The sequence below is a fragment of the Tachyglossus aculeatus genome, chromosome 17, assembly GCF_015852505.1.
Source record: "Tachyglossus aculeatus isolate mTacAcu1 chromosome 17, mTacAcu1.pri, whole genome shotgun sequence".
NCBI classification, from domain to species: domain Eukaryota; kingdom Metazoa; phylum Chordata; class Mammalia; order Monotremata; family Tachyglossidae; genus Tachyglossus; species Tachyglossus aculeatus.
The window spans coordinates 108,237-133,213 of NC_052082.1; the positions used below are offsets into that span (position 1 = coordinate 108,237).

General features: G+C 55.0%; 2 protein-coding genes across 2 annotated transcripts in view; both read right to left on the reverse strand.

Moving 5' to 3' along the window:
- On the reverse strand, positions 1-8,277 carry LOC119939373 (coiled-coil domain-containing protein 33-like). The gene is made up of 5 exons (XM_038759367.1): positions 8,141-8,277; positions 5,632-5,713; positions 4,902-5,032; positions 1,770-1,856; positions 1-876 (listed from the first exon to the last, which is right to left on the reverse strand). Exons 1-5 carry the CDS (start codon positions 8,177-8,179, stop codon positions 790-792), a joined length of 426 nt encoding a protein of 141 aa, XP_038615295.1. The 5' UTR covers positions 8,180-8,277; the 3' UTR covers positions 1-789.
- Positions 8,202-24,977, reverse strand: part of LOC119939410 (coiled-coil domain-containing protein 33-like) — a 20,717-nt gene continuing 3,941 nt past the window's right edge. Inside the window, exons 2-7 of the mRNA XM_038759422.1 lie at positions 24,887-24,966; positions 24,121-24,166; positions 10,103-10,298; positions 8,528-8,625; positions 8,341-8,434; positions 8,202-8,224 (exon numbers count right to left, since the gene is read on the reverse strand). Coding sequence (XP_038615350.1) covers positions 8,202-8,224; positions 8,341-8,434; positions 8,528-8,625; positions 10,103-10,298; positions 24,121-24,166; positions 24,887-24,966 — 537 coding nt within the window. The remainder of the gene's footprint in view (positions 8,225-8,340; positions 8,435-8,527; positions 8,626-10,102; positions 10,299-24,120; positions 24,167-24,886; positions 24,967-24,977) is intronic.

The following is a 24,977-nucleotide window of genomic DNA, read 5'->3' on the forward strand; positions in this document are numbered from 1 at the left end:
ATGGAGGAAGGGAGGAAACATATTGCCAAAGTTCCTCCTTCTCTTGGTCTTCCACCTCCGAGTGCTTCTCGTTTACCCAGTGCCTCCCGGTTCAAGGTGGGGTGGGGTGGGGGAGTCCTCTTTCCATGGCTAGATGGGGGTGAGCCAGCGTCGGTGTCAGCCAGCCAGCCAGTCAGACAGTCAGTCAGCCAGTCAGTCATCCACACCCAGGGCTCAGTAGATACCACTGCCATGGTTCCTCCCCTAGGAAGTGGCTTGGTGGGAATCTGGGAAGAGGGAAGAGCCAGGCAGAGCTGGGCAGACCTGGGTTCTGCCCGGTGATGAGAGCGGCAATGAGGACAGAGACATTCACACGGGTTCAATGACCAGTGCCATAACCCTGCTTCCTCTGGGCTTTTCCAAGTACTTAATGCCAGGATTACTATCACCGATGCCTTAAAAACAGGGCTTTCAAAATCAGCAGATCTCTGTTGGCTCATTGCACCCCTGGGAGATAGGGAAATGTAGGGAAGGGCAAGGATTTTCATCCCCATATGGGGATGGGGAACTAGAAGCCCTTGAAGGGCCAAGGACACAGAGCAGGGGCAATGGCAGGGCCCAGATTCTAAGCAGGTTCTCCTGATATCTGGTTCAGTGCCCCGCCCCACCTCCCATCCCAGGGCTCTGAATGCTCCTGCTCCCCCTCGTAGGAGGAGGAGGAGCCCCTGAAGGGCTCAGGCCCTTTAGGCTCCTAACTTTTGGGAGACCAGAGGGCAGAGCCGCCATCCAGTGAACGTGTGGAGATGAGGATCAGGGGCTGAAGCCATGGGCTTGTTCCAGCAGTCGGGTGGCTGTGTCCTGCTTCTCCCGCCCCCAGCGCCGGGCAGAGTCCTCCAGCTGGGACCCCGGGGAAGAAGAGATGCCGCCGTCAGGGTGAGTCACTCCCCCACGACCGGATCTCTCCTCTCCATCGGAGGTCCCGGATCTTTCTAGGCCTTCAGACCCCGACTCCAACAGGCCTCAGAACCCTCACTGACCCCACCACCCTGTACCTGGCCTATCCCACTTCCTGACCCTTCTCTCTCTCCCTCTCCTTCTTGCCCTCCTTACTTCCACCTCCCCTTCAACCTCCTCCTTTCCAGCCCCTCCCTTTCTCCTCCCACTCCCCCAAACCTGAGCATCAGAGGGCTCAGACATCACAACCTGCACTCCTCCTTGCCCAGTGGCCTAGTGACCCAGAAAATCCAACACTCACTGCCTAATTTCTTTGTGTCCTGCCATATGGGCAGGAGCTAATTGTGTGGCTGCGTCAATGTCATGGGACCAGGCTCTCTTCAGTTTCCTGGCTCCCAGTTAATAACAATGATGCCCTGAGCAGCAGCAGGAGCACCAGCAGTGAAAGCGATGGCAACAGCACCCAAGCTCCTCTTTGCTGTTTGGGCTTCGGGCCGGCTCAGCAAATCTGCTCTAGCCCAGAGGACCCCGGGGGTTGGTTCCTTGAAGCTTCTACCAAGAGCAGGAAAATGCTTTCCCAGGGCCAGGTTCCCTGGTTTTTTCTGACACCTAGCTAGCCTAGCCTAGACTGGCCTGGCCTGGCCTGGTGCCTGCCTTCCCATGGTCTCTAAGCTGTCCACAAGAAGTCCTGGCCCAGGAGCCCAGGTAAAGCAGGGGTAGTGGTGTGGGGGGAGAGATACAGGACTCCCACTGGCCCAACTCAGGGATGTGGTCTGGGTTGAGGAGTGTGGAAGGGAGTCTGCTAGGGAGGGGCCCGCGAGGGTCCCGTGACCCACCTGGCTCTCCAGGGCTTGGATCCGGCTCTGGGCCTTCTCCAGTTGGGCCAAGAGAGAAAGCTTCTCTGAGTTCTTGGAGACGAGGTCCTAGGGAGGCAGACCAGACAGGGTGTATGTTTGGGAGGACATGGGTTCATCATCTGAGGCACCTAACGAAGTACCCAGTGAGGCGACCGGTGAGGCGACCGGTGAGGCGACCAGTGAGGTGCCCAGTGAGGCACCCGGCAGCCAGTAAGGTGCCCAATGAGGCAGCCAGCAAGATACCCAGTAAGGCAGTCAGAGAGGCGCCCAGAGAGGCATCCAGCGAGGTGCCCAGCCAGACACCTAGCAAGGCAGCAGTGAGGCAACCAGCAAGTCACCCAGAAAGGCAGCCAGCGAGGCACTCAGAGACACACCCAGCAAGGCAGTCAATGAGGCGCCCAGCAAGGCAGCCAACGAGGCACCCGGTGAGACACTTAATAAGGCAGTCAGCGAGTGTCCCAGGTGATCCTGGGGTACCGCCATCTCAAGGTCAAATGCTATCTCGTGACCACCTGAGCCAGCAGGCGGAACTCGGAAGTGAGGGGGGGATACCGCCCCCACAACCAAAACTGCTATATTGAAAGCCCAAGCTGAGAATACAGAAGGTGTTCCTCGCCCCTGTGCCAATCAAATTAGGAATGGAGGAGGGGGGGAGGGCAGAGATTGAATAAACTGAGGCCAGAAGCTGGAATGGCCTAGGAGCACAGGTGATAAATATCTGTTGCCTCTGACCTGCTGGGGGCAGAACACCAAGACACACAGCAGCAGCAGCAGCAACGGCCCACGTGTCTTTCTCCCCCCAGAAGGCCAGACGCCCGCTCTGCAACCAGAACCAACACACTGAGACAAGGGCCGCGGGATGGGTGAGTGTCTTGTGGGTGGGGCTCAGGTGCCCCGCTGCGGATGGGGATCACGAATGGATTCCTTCCACGTAGAGAGAGCACATAATGAGAGCTAGCCGCCCACCACGTGCGCGGGTAATGTAATGGATTCCTCCCGTGTGGGAAAGTAAGTGGATTCTTCCCATGTGGGGAAGTAAGTGGATTCGTCCCGAGTGGGAAGTGCACATGGGTGAGAGCTAGCCGCCTCACCCATGTGTGATTAACGTAGGATTGTGTTTCTCCCATTAGGGAAGCTCGAATATTGCTAATTGATTACATTCCTCCGGAAAAGGACGCTCAATCCATTGCGCCTAAACAACTAAATAATTCAATTTGCCTCACGGAATAAATTTTATATAAAACTCAGGCTTTCCGTCCCTAGCCCCCTCTCTCTCGCCGCACCGATTACTGAATGAACCCATCCCCGGATGACGGGTGACAGCGAGGCACCCAGGGAGGCAGCCAGCAAGGTGCCCAGTTAGATACCCAGTGAAGCACCCAGAGTGACACCTAGTGAGGCAGCCAGCAAGGTGCCCGGTGAGGCAGCCAGCAAGACACCCAGAAAGGCAACCAGTAAGGTAGTAGTGGCCTGCAAAGAAGGACACAGTTCCTTCGCCAAACCAAACTTGGCCAGGTGGAAAGCCTCTGGTACTGGGCCAACCCCCTCTCACCCCCTGCCCCCCTCACCCCTCACCCCCAACACAGATTCAGCCTCCCAGAAGGGTAAGACAAAGGGGCAGGAAAGGGTAAGTTGGGGGGACAAAGCCCACCCAGCACCAGAGTCCTGGGGGATAGCCCCAGAGGCATTGCTTAACTCTGCTTTCCTGGCCAGGAGAGATAATCCCATCCATCCATCCACCCCTCCATTCACCCATCCACCCCCTCACTGTTGTTTGGGGGCTCAAAGCCCTCGGGAAAGAGACCCTTCAGTTCACCTCCAACTGTCAGGCAGAGGTGATGCTCTGCTCGGGATGCTTTCCTGAGGAACAGAGGACTGTCCCACTTGTACGCTCACTTAAAACAAATCAGAGTCCATGCCAGGATTCCCTGAGGAGGGGGAAAAGCACGGGATACAGAGTAGCTGGTTGTGCAGATAGAGTCCTCTGGGCCGTGAAGGGCCAAATCCCAACCACTTCCTCTTTGCTGCCCTTGGCCTCCTGTGCAGTAGTGCGCAGCAACTCCAGGGTGGGCAGGGAGGTGAGCACCCTGCTGGGGGGGCAGGGGGTCCCTGGCCAGACCAAACTCGGGGAGCTGGAGCAAATGACTTCTAGACTGTGAGCCCGCTGTTGGGCAGGAACTGTCTCTATCTGTTGCTGAATTGTACTTTCCAAGCACTTGGTACAGTGCTCTGCACACAGTAAGCACTCAATAAATACGATTGATTGAATGAATGAATGAATGAATGACTTTGGGGGAAGGGGGGAGTCTTTTGGCAGCACTCAGCTGGAAAATTGATTTGCAACCCCCTCAAGGGCAGGCGGGAATCTCCTCTTTTCACTCTGTGACCCCCTCAGCTTTTAGCACTGTTCCACGCCTGCCAGCCAGGGCAGCAATGATGGTGGAAAGGAGTGCCTCGAGCTCGGGCACCACCTATATGCTCCAAGTCTCGGGGCCCGGGATGGGGCTCAGCTCCTGGGCCACCGGCACCTCGCCTAGCAAGTCTCCGCAAGTTCTTCCCCACCTCTGGGGAGGTTCCTGTAGGAGGGACAGGGCTCGGCCAGCCAGATCACCCTCTTTTCCCGGGAGCCGCTGGCTGAGGGGGAAGTGGGTATCTAGCCCTCTCTGGAGGGAAGCCCGGGGCACAGGGAAGGGAGGCTAGGTGAGAGGCCCTGGGGAAAGGAATAAGCTCTGGAGCTGGGGTCTCTGGGCCATAGCAAAGAAAATAGTGGGAGGCAGCTGGGCGAGGAGGTCCTGGACAGTTCCCTACTGGGCCACAGAGCCAACTGCCCATCCAGGGGAGGGGGGGGGGTGGGGGAGAGATGGGGCATGACACTGGGGTTTGAATCACCTGGCCCGCAGGGTCAGAGACAATCGAACAGATACATGGTCGATGGGAACCTCTTCTGCACAGAGGCCCGGGGAGCCAACTGCACAGTAGCCCTGCCCCCTGGACCACTCCTGGCCCTGGCCCTTCCGGGGGTCCTGCTTCTGGAATCTCAAAAAAGCGCAGCAGTTGCACTCCAGCACTAGCTGTTTCTGGAGCACGGGCAGCCCCAATCTTGTCTCTTACCGGCAGGGCGGGCTGCTGGGAGATGGTGGGGGACGATCCGTGCCGCGGCCCATCCAGCTCCCTCAGGGGCCGGGAGTGCCCGGCCTGCAGGGAGGAATAGCAATCCTTGGGCGAGCTCTCCCCCACGGGACCTAGGGGAAGAAGGGGGAGCAGTGGGGAGGAGGGGGAATGGCAGGGAGGAGGGGGGACTGTGGGGTGGAGGTGGAAGGAGGGGGGAGGCAGGGAGAAGGGAGAGCAGTGGGGAGAAAGGGGAGGGCATGTTGATAGCCAAGAGACCCTCAACGATGACCCCTAAGCAAAAAGCATTAGTGGGCCTTCTGGCCCCGGCCCCAGCCTCCACCCTCCCCAACCAGAACTTCTGCCATCCATTCCTCACCCATCCCACCCAGCCTCATCCTCACCTTCCCCTCTGCTCCCCCCAGAACCAGGCTCGCCCTGAAGTTATGGAATAAGTCCATGCAGTGCAGGGCTGTGTTTATTTACCTTGTCTGTACCTCACCTACCCCAGGGCCAGTTGGCAGAGGGAGGGGTGGGCATGGAAGAGGGGTGGCGGACCTGACCGCGTTGCCATGGGACTCTAGACTCTTGGAGGCGTCCACTGACTAAAGTCCCCCACTTGGCACTGGGGCCCAGCGTCCCCTGGGGTGGCCAATTTGGCTTCTACCTGAGGTGGAGGTGACGGTGTGCAGGGGGCTTTCAGGGTGTCAGGATGTCCTCCATGCGACTTTACCTGAGTCGGGGGCCAGCTTTGCTCTGGCTCTGACAAGCTCCTGGACTTTCTCCTCTAGGACCCTCTCCATCTTTTCAATCACCTGGGGGAATGGAAAGGAAAGTGGCTTGCAGCTCTGGATGACTCTGAAATGTGGAGGTGGCCTGGAGGGGCCCAGAGAGAGCCACCAGTTCTCCCATATCATTACTTCTCCTTCCTTCCTGACTGGGTTTGCTGGCTGTGGCTCGCTGCTTTACAGCCATCCGCATGCCCAAAGGCTCCCGGGATCCTTCAGGGTCCCTCAAGGGGCTTCTTGTGGTCCTCGTTCCCCACGCCCACTCCCTACACTGGACTCTGGAGCCGCTCCTCTCTATGGACCAGGTTCCTCAGCTGTGCGGATGCAGGCCAGGGGCAGCAGATGAATGAGAAGGAGAAAGGAAGAGAAAATCCAAGCCATAACAACCTCCAGGGCAGGCCACATCTCTCTCACCTACTGCATTACCTGGGAAAAGACAGCAGCCCCCGAATAAAAATTCCAGGCCTCAACAGAGGAAGCAGCTTGGGCCCACCAGGCCACGATGAGGAAACAGATCAGGAGATGGGAGGTGGGACTGGGGAACCCGATGGGTTGGTGTCCTGGGAGGCCTCAGGGACCCCCACCCAGCTTGTGCCAAAAAGAGAAGTGGAAAGGGGGCTTTGGGAAAAGACCAGTGACTTTTTCTGTAACTGCTAAATCAAAGAGCCAACAAGGAAGGATCACACAGTTTTGCTAGCTGGCCTGCTTGAGGAATAGCAAGTCAAAGTTAGTCAAGCATGCCGGGTATCTCTCACACAAATGCGGACCCACGCACACACTCTCTCTTTCGCTCTCCCCCTTCCCCTCACCCCCAACCACCACCACCAGCATTCATGATCTGTACCAGGGAGAGGACTGTGCTAATTACCTGGTGAACTAACAACCCAGTGAGCTCAGATAGGTTGATATTCGGGTTCCTGGAGCAGGACTGTTTGCCCAGCAGCAGACTCTGCGCTGCCTGGGCTAAAACTGCCGGCCAGAGGGAAATCACTGTTTGCTGAGGACATGAGCAGAACAACAAACAGGAGGGCAAACAGCTGGAAGGGAAAATTGCAAACGGGGCAGGACTCAAACCCTGTACCCTCCTTCACAAAGGCTATCTTCACCAAGCAGGAGGGTCTTTGGAGATGCCCATTTCAAGAGCTGTTCGGTGGGTGCTGGGCTGTGTCTAGTGTTAAATTCTAACTGGCCGACAGTGACACTCCGCAATACTGACCACAATTCAGTTAAATGGGACATTCTTGCAGACCGTGTTTCACAACAGGCACTTGAGTTAGGGAAAAAATCAAAAAGAGGGCATGGAAAATACAAGCGACTTACAGTGGAAGCTGTTAAAAACTAAAGACATTCCAGAAGCCTAGGGAAATCTGTGCCACAGAATGAAAAACCGGTGGCTAAACAGAAACCCTGCATGGCTAACTGGTGGGACAGAAGGGTCCTTCAGATAAAAAGGTAGTGGGAAAACTATTGAGGGCCAGGATGTCCATTCAGAGGGGCAAGTCAGGTGCAAACAGGACATTAAGCAGCCAAAAAGGACTTGCAGAGGCCAAAAGGTGGGGCAGGTCCCACGATCAGCAGCAGTCACCCACTTTCCCCACCCTTAGCGGGCTCCTGCATGGGAATCCTGAGCTGCCCACTATGTGACTTTGGGCAAGGCACTTAACCACCCTGAGCTTCAATTTCCTCATCGGCAAAATGGGGAGATTCACTCAATCCGTGGAGCACTTATTGTGTGCAGAGCACTGTACTAAGTGATTGGGAGAGTATACTACAACAGCATTGGCAGACATGTTCCCTGCCTACAATGAGCTTACAGTCTAGAGGGGAAGGCAAGCATTATAGATACCAACTCTCCTTACCTCTTAGATGGTGAGCCCCATGTAGGAAAGGACTGTGTCTGATTGGATGGTCTTGTCCCTATGCCCGTGTCTAGCACGGTGCTTACGACATAGCAAGTTCATCATTATTATTAGTAGTATTAGCATTGTTCTTCCTGCTCCCCTCTCACCAGCCTCAGAGAACCCAAGTATCTGCCTGAGGTGAAGTCTTCCCCAGCCCCAGATACCCAGGAAAGAATAACTATCAACGGGTGAAGAGGGGAGGCAGCTCTACTTTAATCTCCTTTCTAACTTTCTCAGGCTCATCTCTTGATTTCTGTTAGTCCTGATACTTGGGCCCCCTCCTGGTTCCCTCTGGGCCCTAGGCCCACTGGTGCAGACTCACAGCAGCTCCTCAGACCAGCTTATGCTCAGCCTGAGGCCTCACACCAGCACATGCTCACCAGGGCCCATATTTGCTCTGGTGCATCCCACTGGCACATGCTCACACCAGCGCCTGCTCAACTTGGTGTCACAGCGGCACATGCTGGTATGGGCCCACGCTTACTCTAATGTCACACTGATGCATGCCCCCCAGGAGTACAATAGACAGCCAGTTACTTGCTAACTCTCTCACCCTCTCTTGCCGCCTCACTGTCTCCTCCAGACCTTTCATCTTTGCCAGCGTCTCTTGGTATTTATTCAGGACAGCCTGCTGCTGCTGCTGCCGCTGCTGTTCTTGCTGCTGCTGCTGCTGTTCTTGCTGCTGCTGTTGCTGTTCTTGCTGCTGCTGCTGTTTTGGCTGTTTCCACTGCTGCTGCTGCTTCCGCTGCTGCTGTTGCTGCTGTTTCCACTGCTGCTGCTGCTTTCGCTGCTGCTTCTGCTGCTGAGCTTGCCTGAGCATCAACAAGTCCTTCTCCCGGTCATTCTTCTGGAGGGGGCGGATGACGGGAAGAGGCACTGATAACAAGTAGGAGCCTGCACCTACCAACCCCTGCCACAATCAACGCTCCGCTGGTCTCACCCGAATCAACTCATTCTGCAACTGCAGCACCTTGGCACTCAGCTTCTTCAGGTGCCGGGCCCCGCTGGTCCCGCCGGCCAGCTTCTGCTCCAGGGTCACTGCCAGGGAAAGAACTGTCCATCCAGGGGTAGGAGTACTCGGTGGGCAAGGAGCCCCTCCCGGGATGGGGGGGGGGGGGGGGGGCACATGGCCAGCACGGCCCCAACATACCCAGAATCTTGAGGCCAGGTTCCTCTGGCTCCACCTGGCCCAGAGGGAGGTTGTGGAGCAAGAGGCCCTGAGGGGAGGCTCATAGAGTGTGAATGGGGGTGCGGGTGGGGTTTGGGGGGATGAGGGCCCCATGCTACCAGAAGGGGGATAAAGGGAACAGAGTCAGAAGGGCCCACAGGAAAGGGAATAGGGTCTGGAGCGTTTCAGGGAATCTTAATGAGAACTACATGTAAATACCCCACCCCTTGGCTCCTCTACAAATGTGGACACTTTCTATACTTTTTTGAGGCAGTGTGGAAAGCCAATCAATCAGTCAATCGATTGTATTTATTGAGCACTTTCTCTGTGCAGAGCACAGGACTGAGAGTCAGGAGAGCCCTGGCTTGCTGTGCCAAACTGGGCAAGTCTCTTAAATAATGATGGTATTTGTTAAGCGCTTTCTATGTGCCAAGCACGGTTCAAAGCACTAAACTTCTCTGTGCCCCAGTTTCTTCAGCTGTAAAATAAGGACTTACATTGTGAGACCCAAGCAGCTTATTATATATGCCCCGGTGCTGTATAAATAGCATTCTTATTGTTATTATATACTAGGACTGATTCCTAGGAATTTCTGAGGTGATAAAGCACTGACAAGGGCCTGTGCAAAGGCTTCTGGACTGAGGAAGGAGTCTCTGGGGAGAACTGGGCAGCACTGCGACTCCCGGGCACGAGGCTTCCTGGTAAAACCAGGAAGAGCAGAGGGCACTGGAGCAGGGATTTGGCTTGGACAAGAAGGTGCCCACTCAGACATGGAGATGCGGGTATAAGAGAACAAGGAAAGTGGGAGGGGGTGGGGAGCTCGGTGAAGGACTCAAACAGAGCTCTTTAGACAGGGCACTCACTTCTTAGTCAACCCCACTTTCTACCTTCCCAAGTCCAGCCAGGGGTCAGCCTATCTGTCACAGTACAGGGGTTGTTGGGGGGTGGAGGTTAGCCTACCTGTCACATCAAAGTGGGTGTCAACCTAGCTGTCACAGCATGGAGGGGCAGCCTACCTATCACAGCATGCGGGGGGAGGTCGGTCTACCTGTCACAGCAAAGGGATAGGGGGAGGTCAGCCTACGTCTCACAGCACAGCAGAGGTTGGGGGTGTCAATTAACCTCTTGCCACATGGGGGGAGGGGGTTGGGATGGGATGAGCCTACCTCTCGCAGCAGGCCAGACTCCTGGATTGGAGGTTCCGGGGGCCAGGGCCACTCCTGGCGTCAAGGCTGGGCTCGAAGTGGAGCCCGGTGGCCAACTACCACGCCTCACCAAAGACCCCTGGCAGCAGGGCAGGGATTCCCCGGCAGCTCCCCAGCAATCAGAGATGCCCGTCAACCTTACCGGATCTGTCAGTCTCTTCTGGCTCGGTCGAGGTGTCGCCATTGCTGTCGTGCAGCCGGGGGCTCCCCGAGTCCTGCCGTGCGGCCACGTGGCGCCTCAGTCTGCTGTTCTCCATCTCCAGGGCCGTCACCAGCTGCCGCAGGCCCAGGACGTCATCTGCCATCTTCCCCAGGGCCAGACGCAAGCTGTCTCCCTCCTGCCAGGACACAACCTTCAGCCAGCCAGCCTGGCAGACCACCCAGCCACTACCCGCCCCCCCGTGCAGAAACCCTCTCATCGGAGGGGTGCGGGAAGAGCCCAGACTCTCCCAGGATCTCTCCCTGGCAGCAGCAGCCCAAAAGTGGGTGTGGATTCTGGAACCTGGCAGAGAGGGACCAAGCCAGGCTTGTTCCCAGGCACTGATGGCCCAAGAAAGCCTCCAGGCATCTCGTTTTTCACAGAGCCCACGGTCAAGTGGGTTCCCCAATCTGGCCCTTGAGGCTGGGACCCTCCCCCGAACCTCCCTTCTGCCACCAGGAAAGAAACTGGGGAGGAGGTAAATAATTATCAATCAATCAATTAATGGGACTTTGCTGTGTACAGAGCATTGTACTGAGTGCTTGGGAAAGTCCAATGTAACAGAATTGGTCGACACATTCCCTACCCACAAGGAGTTTACAGTCTAGAGGGGTGGTGGTCATTAAGTGCTTACTATAGTTCAGGGTGAGGGGCGCTCAGAGGGCTGGCACCCATCTTCGTGGGTTCTAAGCTGCACTGACCCAATGTCAGAGGGAAGCCCATGCTAACCGCTCCCAGCCTCCTTCTATGCCCTGAGTTCCAAGGAGGCTCCCAGATTTTCCAGGAAAGCCCTGAGAGCAGGCAGGGGACCGGGATATTGCTTCAAAGTGAAAGGGGGCCGGGGCGGGCTTTAGCAGCATTACAGTGGGAGTCAGGGTCTGCGGAGAATTGGTTTGAGCCCCAGGGGGCCAGGGAATGGGGGATGCCTTGGGGGCATCCAATATGCTAATCACCCAAGGAACCAACTTTTCACCATGGCCACCAGGGCAGGGCTGAAGTGGCAGGAAGAAGGATTTGTCTGGGCCTGAAGGCAGTACTCCTGCTAGAGGGGCTTCAGAGGCCTGGGCCTAGGTCCCCGGACAGTGTGGGCCTCTCCACCCCTGAATGTTCCCGAGAAAAGTTGAGAGCAGCTTCGGACACAGCTGTCTCTGTCGACCCCACAACTTCTCTCAGGAGGGTAATAATAATAATAATGGTAGTATTTGTTAAGGGCTTACTATGTGCAAAGTACTGTTAGAGAAGCAGTGTGGCTTAGTGGAAAGAGCATGGGCTTTGGAGTCAGAGGTCGTGGATTCAAATCCTGGCTCTGCCAATTGTCAGCTGTGTGACTTTGGGCAAGTCATTTAACTTCTCTGTGCCTCAGTTACCTCATCTGTAAAATGGGGATTAAGACTGTGAGCCCCCCGTGGGACAACCTGATCACCTTGTAAACTCCCCAGAGCTTAGAACAGTGCTTTGCACATAGTAAGCGCTTAATAAAATGCCATCGTTACTGCTCTACCACCCCCACTGCCACCTCATCATCAACCCACAGCCCTGGATCACTGCCACTGTCCGCCTCCTTAGCTCTTATGCTCGAGCTGCTGAACGCTGCTGGCAAAAGTCTAAACACCATGCCATCCTCGTTCACTTCAAGTTTATCCTTTCCTGCCTTACTCAGCCCTCTCCTCTGCCAGACAAAACTATTTCTCCTCCCTTATTGACACCCCTGCCCATCATCCCCGTCAGCTCTTCCATACATTCAACTCCCTTCTCAGGCCCCCGGTTCCTCCCCCTCCTCCTTCCCTCACCCCCAACGATCTGGCCTCCTACTTCATTAACAAAATTAAATCTATCAGGTCTGACCTCCCCAAAGTCACTCCCCCCACTTCTCCAACCCCTCGGCTCTCAACGCTCTCCGCTACTCTCCCATCCCTCCCAGCAGTATCCTCAGAGGAGCTCTCCTCCCTCCTCTCAAGTGCTACTCTGGCCACCTATGCTTCTGACCCCATTCCCTCTCATCTCATGAAATCTCTCACTCCGTCCCGTCTCCCCTCCTTAACTTCCATCTTCAACTGCTCACTCTCCACTGGTTCCTTCCCCTCTGCCTTCAAACCTGCCCACGTCTCTCCCATCCTAAAAAAACCCTCTCTTGACCCCACTTCACCTTCTAGTTATCGCCCCATCTCCCTCCTACCATTCCTTTCCAAACTGCTTGAACGAGTCTTCTACATGCGCTGCCTCGAATTCCTCAACACCAACTCTCTCCTCGACCCTCTCCAATCTGGCTTCCGTCCCCTACATTCCAGGGAAACTGCCCTCTCAAAGGTCACCAATGACCTCCTGCTTGCCAAATCCAACGGCTCCTACTCTATCCTAATCCTCCTCGACCTCTCAGCTGCCTTTGACACTGTAGACCACCACGTTCTCCTCAACATGCTATCCAACCTTGGCTTCACAGACTCTGTCCTTTCCTGGTTCTCCTTTTATCTCTCCGGTCGCTCATTCTCAGTCTCTTTTGCAGGCTCCTCCTCCCCCTCCCACCTGCTTACTGTAGGGGCTCCCCAAGGTTCAGTTCTTGGTCCCCTTCTGTTCTCAATCTACACTCGCTCCCTTGGTGACCTCATTCGCTCCCACGGCTTCAACTATCATCTCTTCGCTGATGACACCCAAATCTACATCTCTGTCCCTGCTCTCTCTCCCTCCCTCCAGGCTCACATCTCCTGCCTTCAGGACATCTCCATCTGGATGTCTGCCTGCCACCAAAAACTCAACATGTCCAAGACTGAACTCCTTGTCTTCCCTCCAAAACCCTGCCCTCTCCCTGACCTTCCCATCACTGTTGACAGTACTACCATCCTTCCCATCTCACAAGCCCACAACCTTGGTGTCATCCTCGACTCCGCTCTCTCGTTCACCCCTCACATCCAAGCCGTCACCAAAACCTGCCGGTCTCAGCTCCGCAACATTGCCAAGATCCGCCCTTTCCTCTCCATCCAAACCGCTACCCTGCTCATTCAAGCTCTCATCCTATCCCGTCTGGACTACTGTATCAGCCTCCCCTCCGATCTCCCATCCTCTTGTCTCTCCCCAATTCAATCCATACTTCACGCCGCTGCCCGGATTGTCTTTGTCCAGAAATGCTCTGGGCATGTTACTCCCCTCCTCAAAAATCTCCAGTGGCTACCAATCTACCTACGCATCAGGCAGAAACTCCTCACCCTCGGCTTCAAGGTTGTCCATCACCTCGCCCCCGCCTACCTCACCTCCCTTCTCTCCTTCTCCAGCCCAGCCCGCAGCCTCCGCTCCTCTGCCGCTAATCTCCTCACCGTGCCTCGTTCTCGCCTGTCCCACCATCGACCCCCCGGCCCACGTCATCCCCCTGGCCTGGAATGCCCTCCCTCCCCACATCTGCCAAGCTAGCTCTCTTCCTCCCTGCAAGGCCCTACTGAGAGCTCACCTCCTCCAGGAGGCCCTCCCAACTGAGCCTCCTCCATCCTCTCCCCCTCCTCCCCCTCTCCATCCCCCTGCCTTAGCTCCTTCCCTTCCCCACAGCACCTCTATATATGTATATATGTTTGCATGTATTTATTACTCTATTTATTTATTTTACTTGAACATATTCTATTTATTTTATTTTGTTAATATGCTTTGTTTTCTTCTCTGTCTCCCCCTTCTAGACTGTGAGCCCACTGTTGGGTAGGGACCATCTCTATGTGTTGCCAACTTGTACTTTCCAAGTGCTTAGTACAGTGCTCTGCTCACAGTAAGCACTCAATAAATACGATTGAATGAATGAATGAACATCGCTGTCACCCCTCCCACTGCTACCATGCTATCATCAACACTTCCCGCACCACTGGCGCCGGCCCCATCCCCATCATCATCACCCCCACCGCTGCCACCCTAGCAATTCTGCCACTGCTGCTGTCACCAACCCCATAGTTGCTACCCCATTAACACCACTCCCACCATTGCCACCGCCCTCACTGTTGCCACTCTATCATCAGCACTGCCACCACTGTTGTCACCACCTCCACCACATCATCAACACCACTCCCACAGCTGCCACCCCATCATCAATGCTGCCACCGCTGCCGCCAGTGCCCCATCCATCCCTGTTACAACTTGTTCCAGGAGCATCAAAGAGAATGCTGCTGCTGTTCCCATCTTCAACACTGCCACCATCACTGCTGTCACCACCACTATCCTTACCATTGCCGCCACCACAGCCTCTTCTAATCACTATTTTCTTCCTGGGAAAAACAGCTGGCCATGGCCATGTGACATGATGCTCAGAGCTGGGGGGCCAGAACATGGACTGTGAGTGGGGTCCCTTGAGGACAAGCCCTAACCACCCCCAAAAAACCCACTGAGTTTCTTGTGAAGGGAGTGGAGGGAAGCACCTTGCACAGCTCGTGAGATAGCACCCAGTTGCTCAGCCGCAGGAAGCTCAGCCACAGGAAATCCATCCGGTGTGTCCTTGCCCAGCTGGACCCCAGGGAGACGGACTGCCCTGCCCGAGGCCCGTGGCTGTGGTCCTGCCCAGAAGCAGAGGGCTCAACTTGGTGCCCTTTGGACAACCTTTCTAGGCTGGGGAGTCTAGTTGGGTTCTCCAAGATCCTTGGCCAAAGGCATTGGCCAGGAAAAAGCACTTTCAGTCCTTCCTAAAGGCTGGCGGGGTCCCCAAGGCCATCGCGGTCATGCTGACTCAGGACCAGAGCCAAGAGATGAAGAAGATGGTCTTTGTGATTCAGCTGAGGGAATGCATAGTCACCTTCCCTGACTCTCCCTCCACCCCACCCCCACCAACACTTATCTGCCCTTATCTGCCAGTATCACTGCTGTCAGAAAGGCTGGGCTCAGCTGCCTTGGTGGGAAGACATAAGGCCTTTGTGCTTACCTGTTGGAGAACAACCAAGATAAATCCTCAAATATGAGCCGGTCAGTCCTCTGAGGAGGCAGCTCCATTCAACTGAGCCTCAGGGAGGTAGGGCACTTCTGCTCGGAGCTGGGCAGGCTCCAGCTGCCTTTGGTGACTGGGGGTTCGGCCACACTCCAAACCAGTCCTCTCTTTCCATTAGGACTTGCTCCCAGGGACCACCCTTAGGCCCTTCTGGGTAGGGTGGGTAGAGTGACCCAGAGCCCCCTCCAGCCCAGGAGCCCTGGGGCCACAGTTGCCCCATGTTTGCAGCAGCCAGGACCCTGGCAACGCATCTCCCTGCCAAGGGAAGCCCAGAGCCAGGCTGGCTGCCGGCCCAGGCAATCCAGGTGACCGCTGCCGGGAGGCTGCTCTTCCCCTGCACCTCAAGCAAGTCACCTGCAACCAGCCCCTCTCTCCCCATAGCCTCCTGTCACACACACACACACACACACACACACACACACACACACACACGAGAGTGGAGAAATCAGACAGAGGATCTCTAAGAGAAAAAGCTACAAGAGTTGCAGGTGACTTGTTTGAGGTGACTGAATGGCTGTGTTTCCGATGGGATACAATGCGCATGGGCAGGGATGAACAAGAGGCAGTGGGCTGCAAGAGCCAGCGGTCAGACGGAAGAAGAACCTGTAAGCACATAATGGGCAGTAAACATGTCTGCTAAATCTGTTGTACTCTCCCAAGCACATAGAACAGTGCTCTGCACATAATAATTCCTCAATAAATACCATTGATTTACTGATTGATTGATTGAGGGAGGGGGCTCCCACAGGCAAATCGAGGAACGGGACAGCTCTGGAGAAAAACAAAAGACTAGGGTTAGACAACCACCTGGTTCGAACCGAGGGACTGGGACACATGCCATTTTGGCTTCCCATCGAGCTCTAAAACTCTGTGACTCATTTGCATGAAATTTTCCTATCAGTCATCCCACACACTGTGTGACTTGGTAATCATTATTATTAGTAATAATAATCATAATAGTAATTGTAAGTGCTAACTGTGTGCCTAGCTCTGGGGTAGATACAAGATAAACAGACCGGACATAGTCACTGTCCCCTCTGGGGCTAACGGTAATAATAATAATAATAATAATAATAATAATAATAATAATAATAATAATTCATTCCATTGTATTTTTTGAACACTTGCTGTGTGCAGAGCACTGTATTAAGCATTTGTGAGAGCACAATATAATGATACATTTTCCTGATTCCCTGCCCACAACAAGCTTACATGATAACTGCGGGGTGTGTTCAGCACTTACTATGTGCCAACCACTGTGCAAGGTGCTGGGGTAGAGGCAGGATAGTTATAACAGACAGAGTCCCTGTCCCAAGTGGGGCTCGCAGTTTAAGAGGAAGGGAGAGGCGGATATTAAAGTGCTATTTTACAAATGAGGAAACTGAAGCACACAGAAGTTAGACGACTTGCCAGCAGGCACCCTCATCGTCAGCTCTGATTATCCTGTAGATTACCCCAGTGCTTGGCAAATGGAAAGCACTGACAAATATTTTAATTAATAGAGTGGTAGAGCGGGGAGGAGGACCCAGGTGTCCCAACTCACAGGCCAGCACTCTTTCCACTTAGCCCCGCTGCTTCTAGCCACATCGAGTGGGCATTCAATAGATGCTGCTGCTGCTGCTGCTGCTAACACTACTACTGCTACGGCTACTAATACCATTAACTCTACCGCTTCCCCTAATCGATTTTGATGTCTCTCTCCCCTTGGAGACTGTGAGCTCCTTGTGGTCAGGGTTCACATCTACCATCTCTATGGATTGTAGTCTCCCAAGTGCCTAGTCCAGTGCTCTGCGTAGGGTAAGTGCTCAATAAATACCACTGATTGATTGAATTTTACTACCGATCTAGGAGCAGTGGGGACCCTGAGGTCTTCCACCTTCAAAAAAAAATCATTTTATTTATCTTGACATTGTGGTTTGTCTTCTTGACTCAGTTGCTTGTCATGGCTGTGATGCACTGTTACCTTTGTCTTTACCTCCACCTAGACTGCGAGCCCCATGTGAGACAGGAAATGTGTCCGATCTATTCTGTTTCTTCTACCCCACTGCTTGGCACATATTAGGCACTTAATAAGTACCAAAATTATGGGATAGTCCCTGGAGGGCTCAGGGAAGAGAGTTCTGAATCTATTCACAGAAGAAGTGTTTTTCGCCAAGGAGGACTAGCTTGCTCCCAGGGAAGAGACAAGGAGTTTCCAAAGGAAATTAGAAATTTGGGGAGCAGAGCTAGTGGCTGAGGGGGGAGAGAGAGAGACTTCTCCGCAGATGCTGGAGGCTACAGGGGCCCGGAGCCACTGCCTCCCTCCCCCTCTACATTGTAAGCTCATTATGGGTGCGGAACATATCTGCTAATTCTGTGGTATTGTACTCTCCCACACACTTAATACAGTGCTCAGCACTTAGTAAGTGCTCAACAAATACTATTGATTGATTTTTTTTACCTCCCTGTCCCCCAGGAAGCACCAACTTCCCTCTGTGCCAGGGCTTTCCTGGCCTAAAGAGTCCCCAGAGCGTGGCGGGCTGCAGATGGGGGCAGTGGGTCTCCCAGGCCAGTCCTGGGACTCTGGGATAGCCAGGAATGTTGCTGCTGCTCCCTCCTGCCACCGCCGTGGCCACCCCTGCTGTGGCTCCAGCCTCTGCAGCTGCTTCAACCCCTACCCTGTCCCCGCTTCCCCACTGCCATCCTAGCCCCAACTGCTGCCCGGGCCACTCCTGCCCCTGCCCCAGCTGCTCCCGCTATGGCTGCCCCAGCCAGCCACCCACAAATGCCACCCGCGAGAGTATCCCTAGAACAGTCTTGCCCACGCAGGTCTGATGAGCTAGGTTTACCAGAGAGCCGGCAAGTTCGGGGAGCATGATGATGATGTTGATGGTGGCATCTGTTAAGTGCTTACTATGTGTCAAGCACTGTTCTAAGCGCTGGGGTACGTATGAACCAATCAGGTTGGACCCAGTCTCCGTCCCTCATGGGGCTCACAGTCTTAGTCTCCATTTTACTGATGAGGTAACAGAGAACTCAAGTGACTTGCCCAAGGTCACACAGCTGACAAGTGACAGAGCTGGGGTTAGAAACTGAGGCCCAGAAGGGGAAGCGACACAGTCAGCCCCCAGGACCTGGCCTGCCGGTCCTGGCTGTGCTGCCTCCCTCTCACGCCCCCCAGTTCTGTGAACTGGCACCCAAGCATGCTGGCCATCCTCTGTTCCCATCAGGACAGGTGCCCAGGGAGCAAAAGTGGGTGAGCCGAGGGGAGCCGGGGAGAGCCAGCCTGGGCTCCCACCTCAGCCACCCCTTCCCAACCCCTCCCCACCCTCAAGCACAGCAGCCACTCGCTCACCTCAGTGGGGGCCTTGAGGAGATGCAGCTGTGATGGAGCGGGTGGGTAGACGCATAGGGCCCCGATTACCGGCCTTGCCGACAACTCACGGTCTTTGGGGAGGTCAAGGCTCTGGGGGCCGGGCCCTCCATGGTGGCGTCACGACCAGGACCTTGGGGATTTCATGTTTGTTTAGCACGGAGAGGCTCTCGTTTGGCAATTCTGGCAGCAGCAGCAGCAGCAGCGATGCCCGGGTTGGGCCTGCTGCCTCTGGCCCTCAACTCTCCGCTGAGCCCACTCCTTCTCCTCCCTGTGGCCCGGCCCAGATCAGCCTGTGCTCCCTCCCCAATCTGATGGTCTCTAGGGATTGAGTAAGAGAGAGAGAGAGAGGAGACCATGGGCTGAGAGGCTGGACCCCTAGGTTCTCACACTGCAGAAAGCCTTACCCCTTCACTGAGCCTCCTCCTCCTCGGGTCCTCCTGCTTCCTGCAGCAGTACCCCATCACCCCAGAAAAGGAAGACTGTGTCACTCACTCCCTAGGCTTCCCAAAGATCCCTTGGAGGATTTCCACCTGGGCCCTGCCCTTCTCCCAGGAAACCCTGGAGGAGGAGAGGTACCCCCAGCTAAGGTGGTTACCGGCAGCCCTTCTGGGGAGAGCATCTGTACCTTTGGTGACCTGGAAGTGGGCACAGTAATGGCATTAATGGTATTTGTTGAGTGCCTGCTTGCCTGCCTGCCAGATGCCGTGTGCTGCAGCAGACAGTTACGCCAGCTACTCTGCGCAAGGTAATGATGCCTGTCATATGGGGCCTCCTGTGGGAATCCACGGAACCTAGGACCGACCCCTGAATCACACACCCCCGACCCTCTCCCCTACGCCATCCTCCCCGCTCCAGAGCCGTCGCATTCCCCTCCCGGGTCCTCCTGAACATAGGCGGTAGCGGAAGGAGGCACAGTGGAGGGAAGTGTGGTGGAGGGAAGCTGGCATGAAGACAAAAGGATGCTTGACACAAAGTTGCCCGATTCCTTAGCTGTGCCAGACCAGGGATGTACCAGCTGGAGACTGGTTGATTGACGCAGCCTCGACCCAGGCCCGGACCGCCGCTCTGGGTCAGCCTCTCCCATCCATGTCAGGCCTGGAATAGAGCCCTGGGAAGGGCAGACCCAGAAGCACGGTCCTTCAGGTCCTAGGCTCGAAAGACAGCCAGGCCCCACCCCGACCCCAGCATGTGGGGGAACAGAAAAGGGGTCCGACTCCCGCCTGCTCCCTTGGGATGCAGCCGTTCCCTCTGCACCTCTCTGCCATTCCGTGAGACTGGGCTCTCAAAAAGCACAAAAGCTGGGGAGGCTTGGAGCGGCAAAGAAGCCCAGGATCCCCAGACCCCGTCCCGCTCTCCAAGTCCACCCCTTCGGGAAGTAGGATGGCATAGTGGATAGAACCTGGTCCTGGGAGTCGGAAGGTCACGGGTTTTAATCCTGGCTCCGCCACTTGTCTGCTGTGTGACTTGGGCAAATGGCTTCACTTCTCTGGGCCTCAGTTCCCTCATCTGTAAAATGGAGATTAAGACTGTGAGCCGTATGTGGGACAGGGACTGTGTCCAGCTCGATTTGCTTGCATCCACCCCAGCGCTTAGTACAGCGCCTCGCACATATGAAACGCTTAAAAAACACCGTCGCCCTCAACCACCCACCCCACCGGCAGACTTGGCTTCATTCCCTGAACTTCCCTCAGCGTCCCAGCAGGTGGCGCCCACCACCCACAAATCAATCAATCAATCAATCAATCGTATTTATTGAGCGCTTACGGTGTGCAGAGCACTGTACTAAGCGCTTGGGAAGTACAAGTTGGCAACATAGAGAGACAGTCCCTACCCAACAGTGGGCTCACAGTCTAAAAAGGGGAGACAGAGAACAAAACCAAACATACTAACAAAATAGAATAGATAGGTACAAGTAAAATAAATAGAGTAATAAATATGTACAAACATATATACATGTATACAGGTGCTGTGGGGAAGGGAAGGAGGTAAGATGGGGGGATGGAGAGGGGAATGAGGGGGAGAGGAAGGAAGGGGCTCAGTCTGGGAAGGCCTCCTGGAGGAGGTGAGCTCTCAGTAGGGCCATGAAGGCCACTTCCGGGGAGCTGACCCTGGGGCCAGAAGATTAATAATAATAATAACAATAACGATAATGTTGGCATTTGTTAAGCGCTTACTATGTGCAAAGCACTGTTCTAAGCGCTGGGGGGATACAAAGTGATCAGGTTGTCCCATGTGGGGTTCACAGTCTTAATCCCCATTTTACAGATGAGGTAACTGAGGCTCAGAGAAGTTAAGTGACTTGCCCAAGGTCACACAGCAGACATGTGGCGGAGCCGGAATTCGAACCCATGACCTCTGACTCCAAAGCCCGTGCTCTTTCCACTGAACCACGCTGCTTCTCTAAGATTGAGGGTCTGTAGCCCAGCCTGGCTCTCCCTAGCCCCGGCTAGGCTCAGCTCAGAACTGGTCACGGCCAGGGCCGAGTGGCCGACCCTCTCTGCATCTGCAGCTCCCAGATGGTGCCAGTCCTGGGCCCCCTGAGGTCCAGCGCAGTGCTGGCCGGGGCTCGGGGGCTACCAGGGGGCCTCGGGGGCTTGGCTGGCTCAATCCAAAGAGGCCTGGAAGCAGGATAAATTCAGATTTTCTTTACCCTGCCCTAATTCAGTCCTACTTTTCTGTAGACCGTCACCCCACTGTACCCGAAGGAGGGGCCGACGCTTTCTCTACCCTGCAGCTGGGGAGCTGAGGCCCAGAGGGGAAAAAGATTGACACAGCTCCCCCTGGAAGGGTGGTGGGGGCTCCCCGCCCCCAGGGCTAGAAAATTTTGTGGGAGGCAGCTTGGATTGGGGGCGGAGAGCCATCGGGGCCCGGGACACGGGAACAGTGGGGACAGTAGGGACACGGGATCAGCAGGGACAGTGCGGGCAGCCGCCTTCTCCTGCAAAGCCGTGGCCCTCGGGGAGCTGACTCGGTTGTGCCCCAGACTGGGGGTCCCAGGAAGGGGCCGGGGGAGAGAGCCCGGAACCAGGTCTTGGCTGGAACAAACTGGAGAGGGGTGGGGTGGACCCAGCAGACTCTTCACTCTCCCCTTCACGCTGGCTGGGGAGACCTGTGATCCCAATGGCCCCCCCAGGCCTGTTGACTGGGCCCCAGTCAAGACCTTTGCTGCTGAACATGGAATGTCCCAACACCCTCAAATAATAATAATAAGAATGATGGCATTTATTAAGCACTTACTATAATAATAATAATAATAATGGCATTTATTAAGCACTTACTACGTGCAAAGCACTGTCCTAAGTGCTGGGGAGGTTACAAGGTGATCAGGTTGTCCCACGGGGGGCTCACAGTCTTAATCCCCATTTTACAGATGAGGTAACTGAGGCCCAGAGAAGTTAAGTCACTTGCCCAAAGTCACACAGCTGATAATTGGCGGAGCTGGGATTTGAACCCATGACCTCTGACTCCAAAGCCCATGCTCTTTCCACTTAGCTACGCTGCTCAAAGAAAAGCCTTTGGGCCCCTAAGTCCCCCTCCCCTGAGAATGTCTCATTTGAAGTCACTGGGCTGTTTGTGTAGTCCCATTGACTCATTCTGGGCCACCTAAGCAGTTGAGTCTGTTCCCCCGCCCCGCCCCGTTGCATTACCTTCACGTCTCTCTACTACCTCAGCCGCTACCACGTTAACTCAATCACTCATCCTATCACACCTGGATTACTGCATTAGCCTCCTTGCTGACCTCCCAGCCTCCTGCCTCTCCCCACTCCGGTTCATATTTCACACTGCTGCCCGGATCATTTTTCTACAAAAATGTTCAGGGCATGCCACCCCATTCCTCAAAATACTCAAGTGGTTGCCCAGTCACCTCCACATCAAACAAAAACTCCTCACCATTGGCTTTAAAGCACTCTTTCATTCATTCAATCGTATTTATTGAGCACTTACTGCGTGCAGAGCACCGTACTAAGCATGTAGAAGGTACAATTCAGCAATAAAGAGAGACAATCCCTGTCCAAACTGGGCTTACAGTCTAGAAGACCTTGCCCCCTCCTACCTCACCTCAATAAATACAATTTAATGAATCTCTTGACATGCTCTATGGCTTCCTCTTACCTGGACTTTTATTTCAGGGTCTGTTTTGTTCATTCAGGCATGGGGCTTACAGTCTTAGTCCACATTTTACAGATGAGGTAACGGAGGCATAGTGAAGTTAAGTGACTTGCCCAAGGCCACAGAGCAGACAAGTGGCGGAGCCAGGATTAGAACCCATGACCTTCTGACTCCCAGGAGTGTGTTCTATTGACTACGCTATGCTGCTTCACCAGATTGTGTCTACTCACACTCTGCGGTCCTTCTGCCAAGAGTTTAGCACAGTGACCCGCACGCATGAAGTGGTCTGCACACACAGTATTGATTCATTCTAGACTGTGCACCCATTGTTGGGTAGGGACCGTCTCTATATGCTGCTGATTTGTACTTCCCAAGTGCTTAGTACAGTGCTCTGCACACAGTAAGTGCTCAATAAATATGATTGAATGAATGAATGAACTCCTTGACTGATCGATAATTGGTTGGGGCTCAGCTAGGGGTACTCTTCAAATAGACAAACTCAACAGATGGTCTTTTTAAAAAAAAAAATGTTGTGTGCTTATGCCGTGTCAAGCAGTACTCTAAGCACTGAGGCAGCTATAGAGCAATCGGCTAGCCTGTGCCTTGGCTGCTAAGGATTCATCCTGGGCCATTTTTATGCCTGCTGCTTTCGTTTCCAGCCCTCGGCCTCCCCCTCCACTGCGGCTCTGGCAGCCTCCTTCCTCCATTTAGGTTCCGGCTTTTCCGGCTTCTTAGATCCATGGCTTGGATGTGGTGGCAGAGTTGATATGGATGCGGGAGGGAAGATGCCAGTTCTGGAGTCAGTGGGGGTTCAGAGATGCCTCTGGAGAAACACTCCAGGATCGCCCAACAGCTGGTCAACATACGCAAAATGGCACAGATGACAAAATGGCATACCTTCCGTGCCTGGAGTCACACGGATGACGTCACATGCAGCTCTGTGCACTGCATCTACAAGGGCCATCAGAGGCTGCCCTAGGCCCCAAATCTCAAGTGTCAAAGCTCCTCTTTGCCCCCTCTCTTCCCTCTGGGCAAATTCTCCCTGCCTCACCCCCAGGCATTATCCCCTCCAGCAAAGGAGGCTCTGCCAGAAAGCAGTGGCAGCACCCTGCATTCAGCTAGAGGGCAAAAAACACACTCACCAAAGCTTCCAGGCAGGATGTTTCAATCAATCAATCAATCAATCCTATTTACTGAGCACTTCCTGTATACAGAGCACTGTACTAAGCGCCCAATCAATCTATCAGACACCTCTGCCCCCTTGGGCCCTAACATAAGCAGGACTGGGCCCCCTGCCTTGGGAGAAAGTGCATGGTGAAGTGGAGGCTTGGGGTTCAACTCCCCTTCAAGTTAGGGTAGATATAGATGACCAAGGACAGATGCACCAAGTCCCACGGGAAACTGGCAGAGGCGCCTGGAATCAGATCCAGCAGCCCCGAGGCGGAGTCCAGAATGGGATCCGATGGCCTAGAATCAGAGCCCAAAATCGAATCAAGCAGCTGTGGTAGCCCGCTCCCGAGTGCTCTGGGCCCCTGCGCCAGGCCCACTCACCTGGTCCTGGTGGTCCTGGACAATTCTGGGGCCATCGCGGGGGAATCTGGAAAGGAAGAGAGCACCGTGCGGTGGGTCATCGAGATGGAGAAGCAGCGTGGCTCAGTGGAAAGAGCACGGGCTTTGGAGTCAGAGGCCATGGGTTCAAATCCCAGCTCCACCACATGTCTGCTGTGTGACCTTGGGCAAGTCACTTCACTTCTCTGAGCCTCAGTTACCTCATCTGTAAAATGGGGATTAAAACTGTGAGCCCCACGTGGGACAACCCGATCACTTTGTATCCCCCCCCAGCGCTTAGAACAGTGCTTTGCACATAGTAAGCGCTTAACAAATGCCAACATTATTATTATTATTATTATATGCCACCTGCCTTGGCTTTGCCTCGGAGGGCTGCTGCTCCGCTCTCCTACCCAGCCAGATGGGGCCACAGCGCCCGACTCTCCGTCCAGCCTCGGGCTTCTCACCGACTTCCCAAGGACCAGCAATCCGTGCTCCGGTCCATCTGGCACAAGATCATCCCTGCCCCCTCGCCCCCACCCCTCAGAGGGCTGCCACTGACTCAGAGCCCTCCAGGGGCCCCCCATTTCCCCGTGGACCCAGCCCAGGCTCAGCCCTAGCTCCCCCTTTTCCATCTGGGCCACCAAGTCTCTTTCCGGCACCTCACCAAACCCTGCCCCCTCCCAGCTCCCTGACCAGCCGCTGCCAGGGGTGGCCAGACTCCTCCCCTTCCCAAAGGGCCCAGGACCAGGACCGGGGTTCTCCACACCTGGGGAAGCTGGAACCAGTTTCGGACAGGATCTTGGTCTCAGGACTGTGGGAGGATGTTGGCAGGTGGTCACACTTCAGCTGCGGAAACC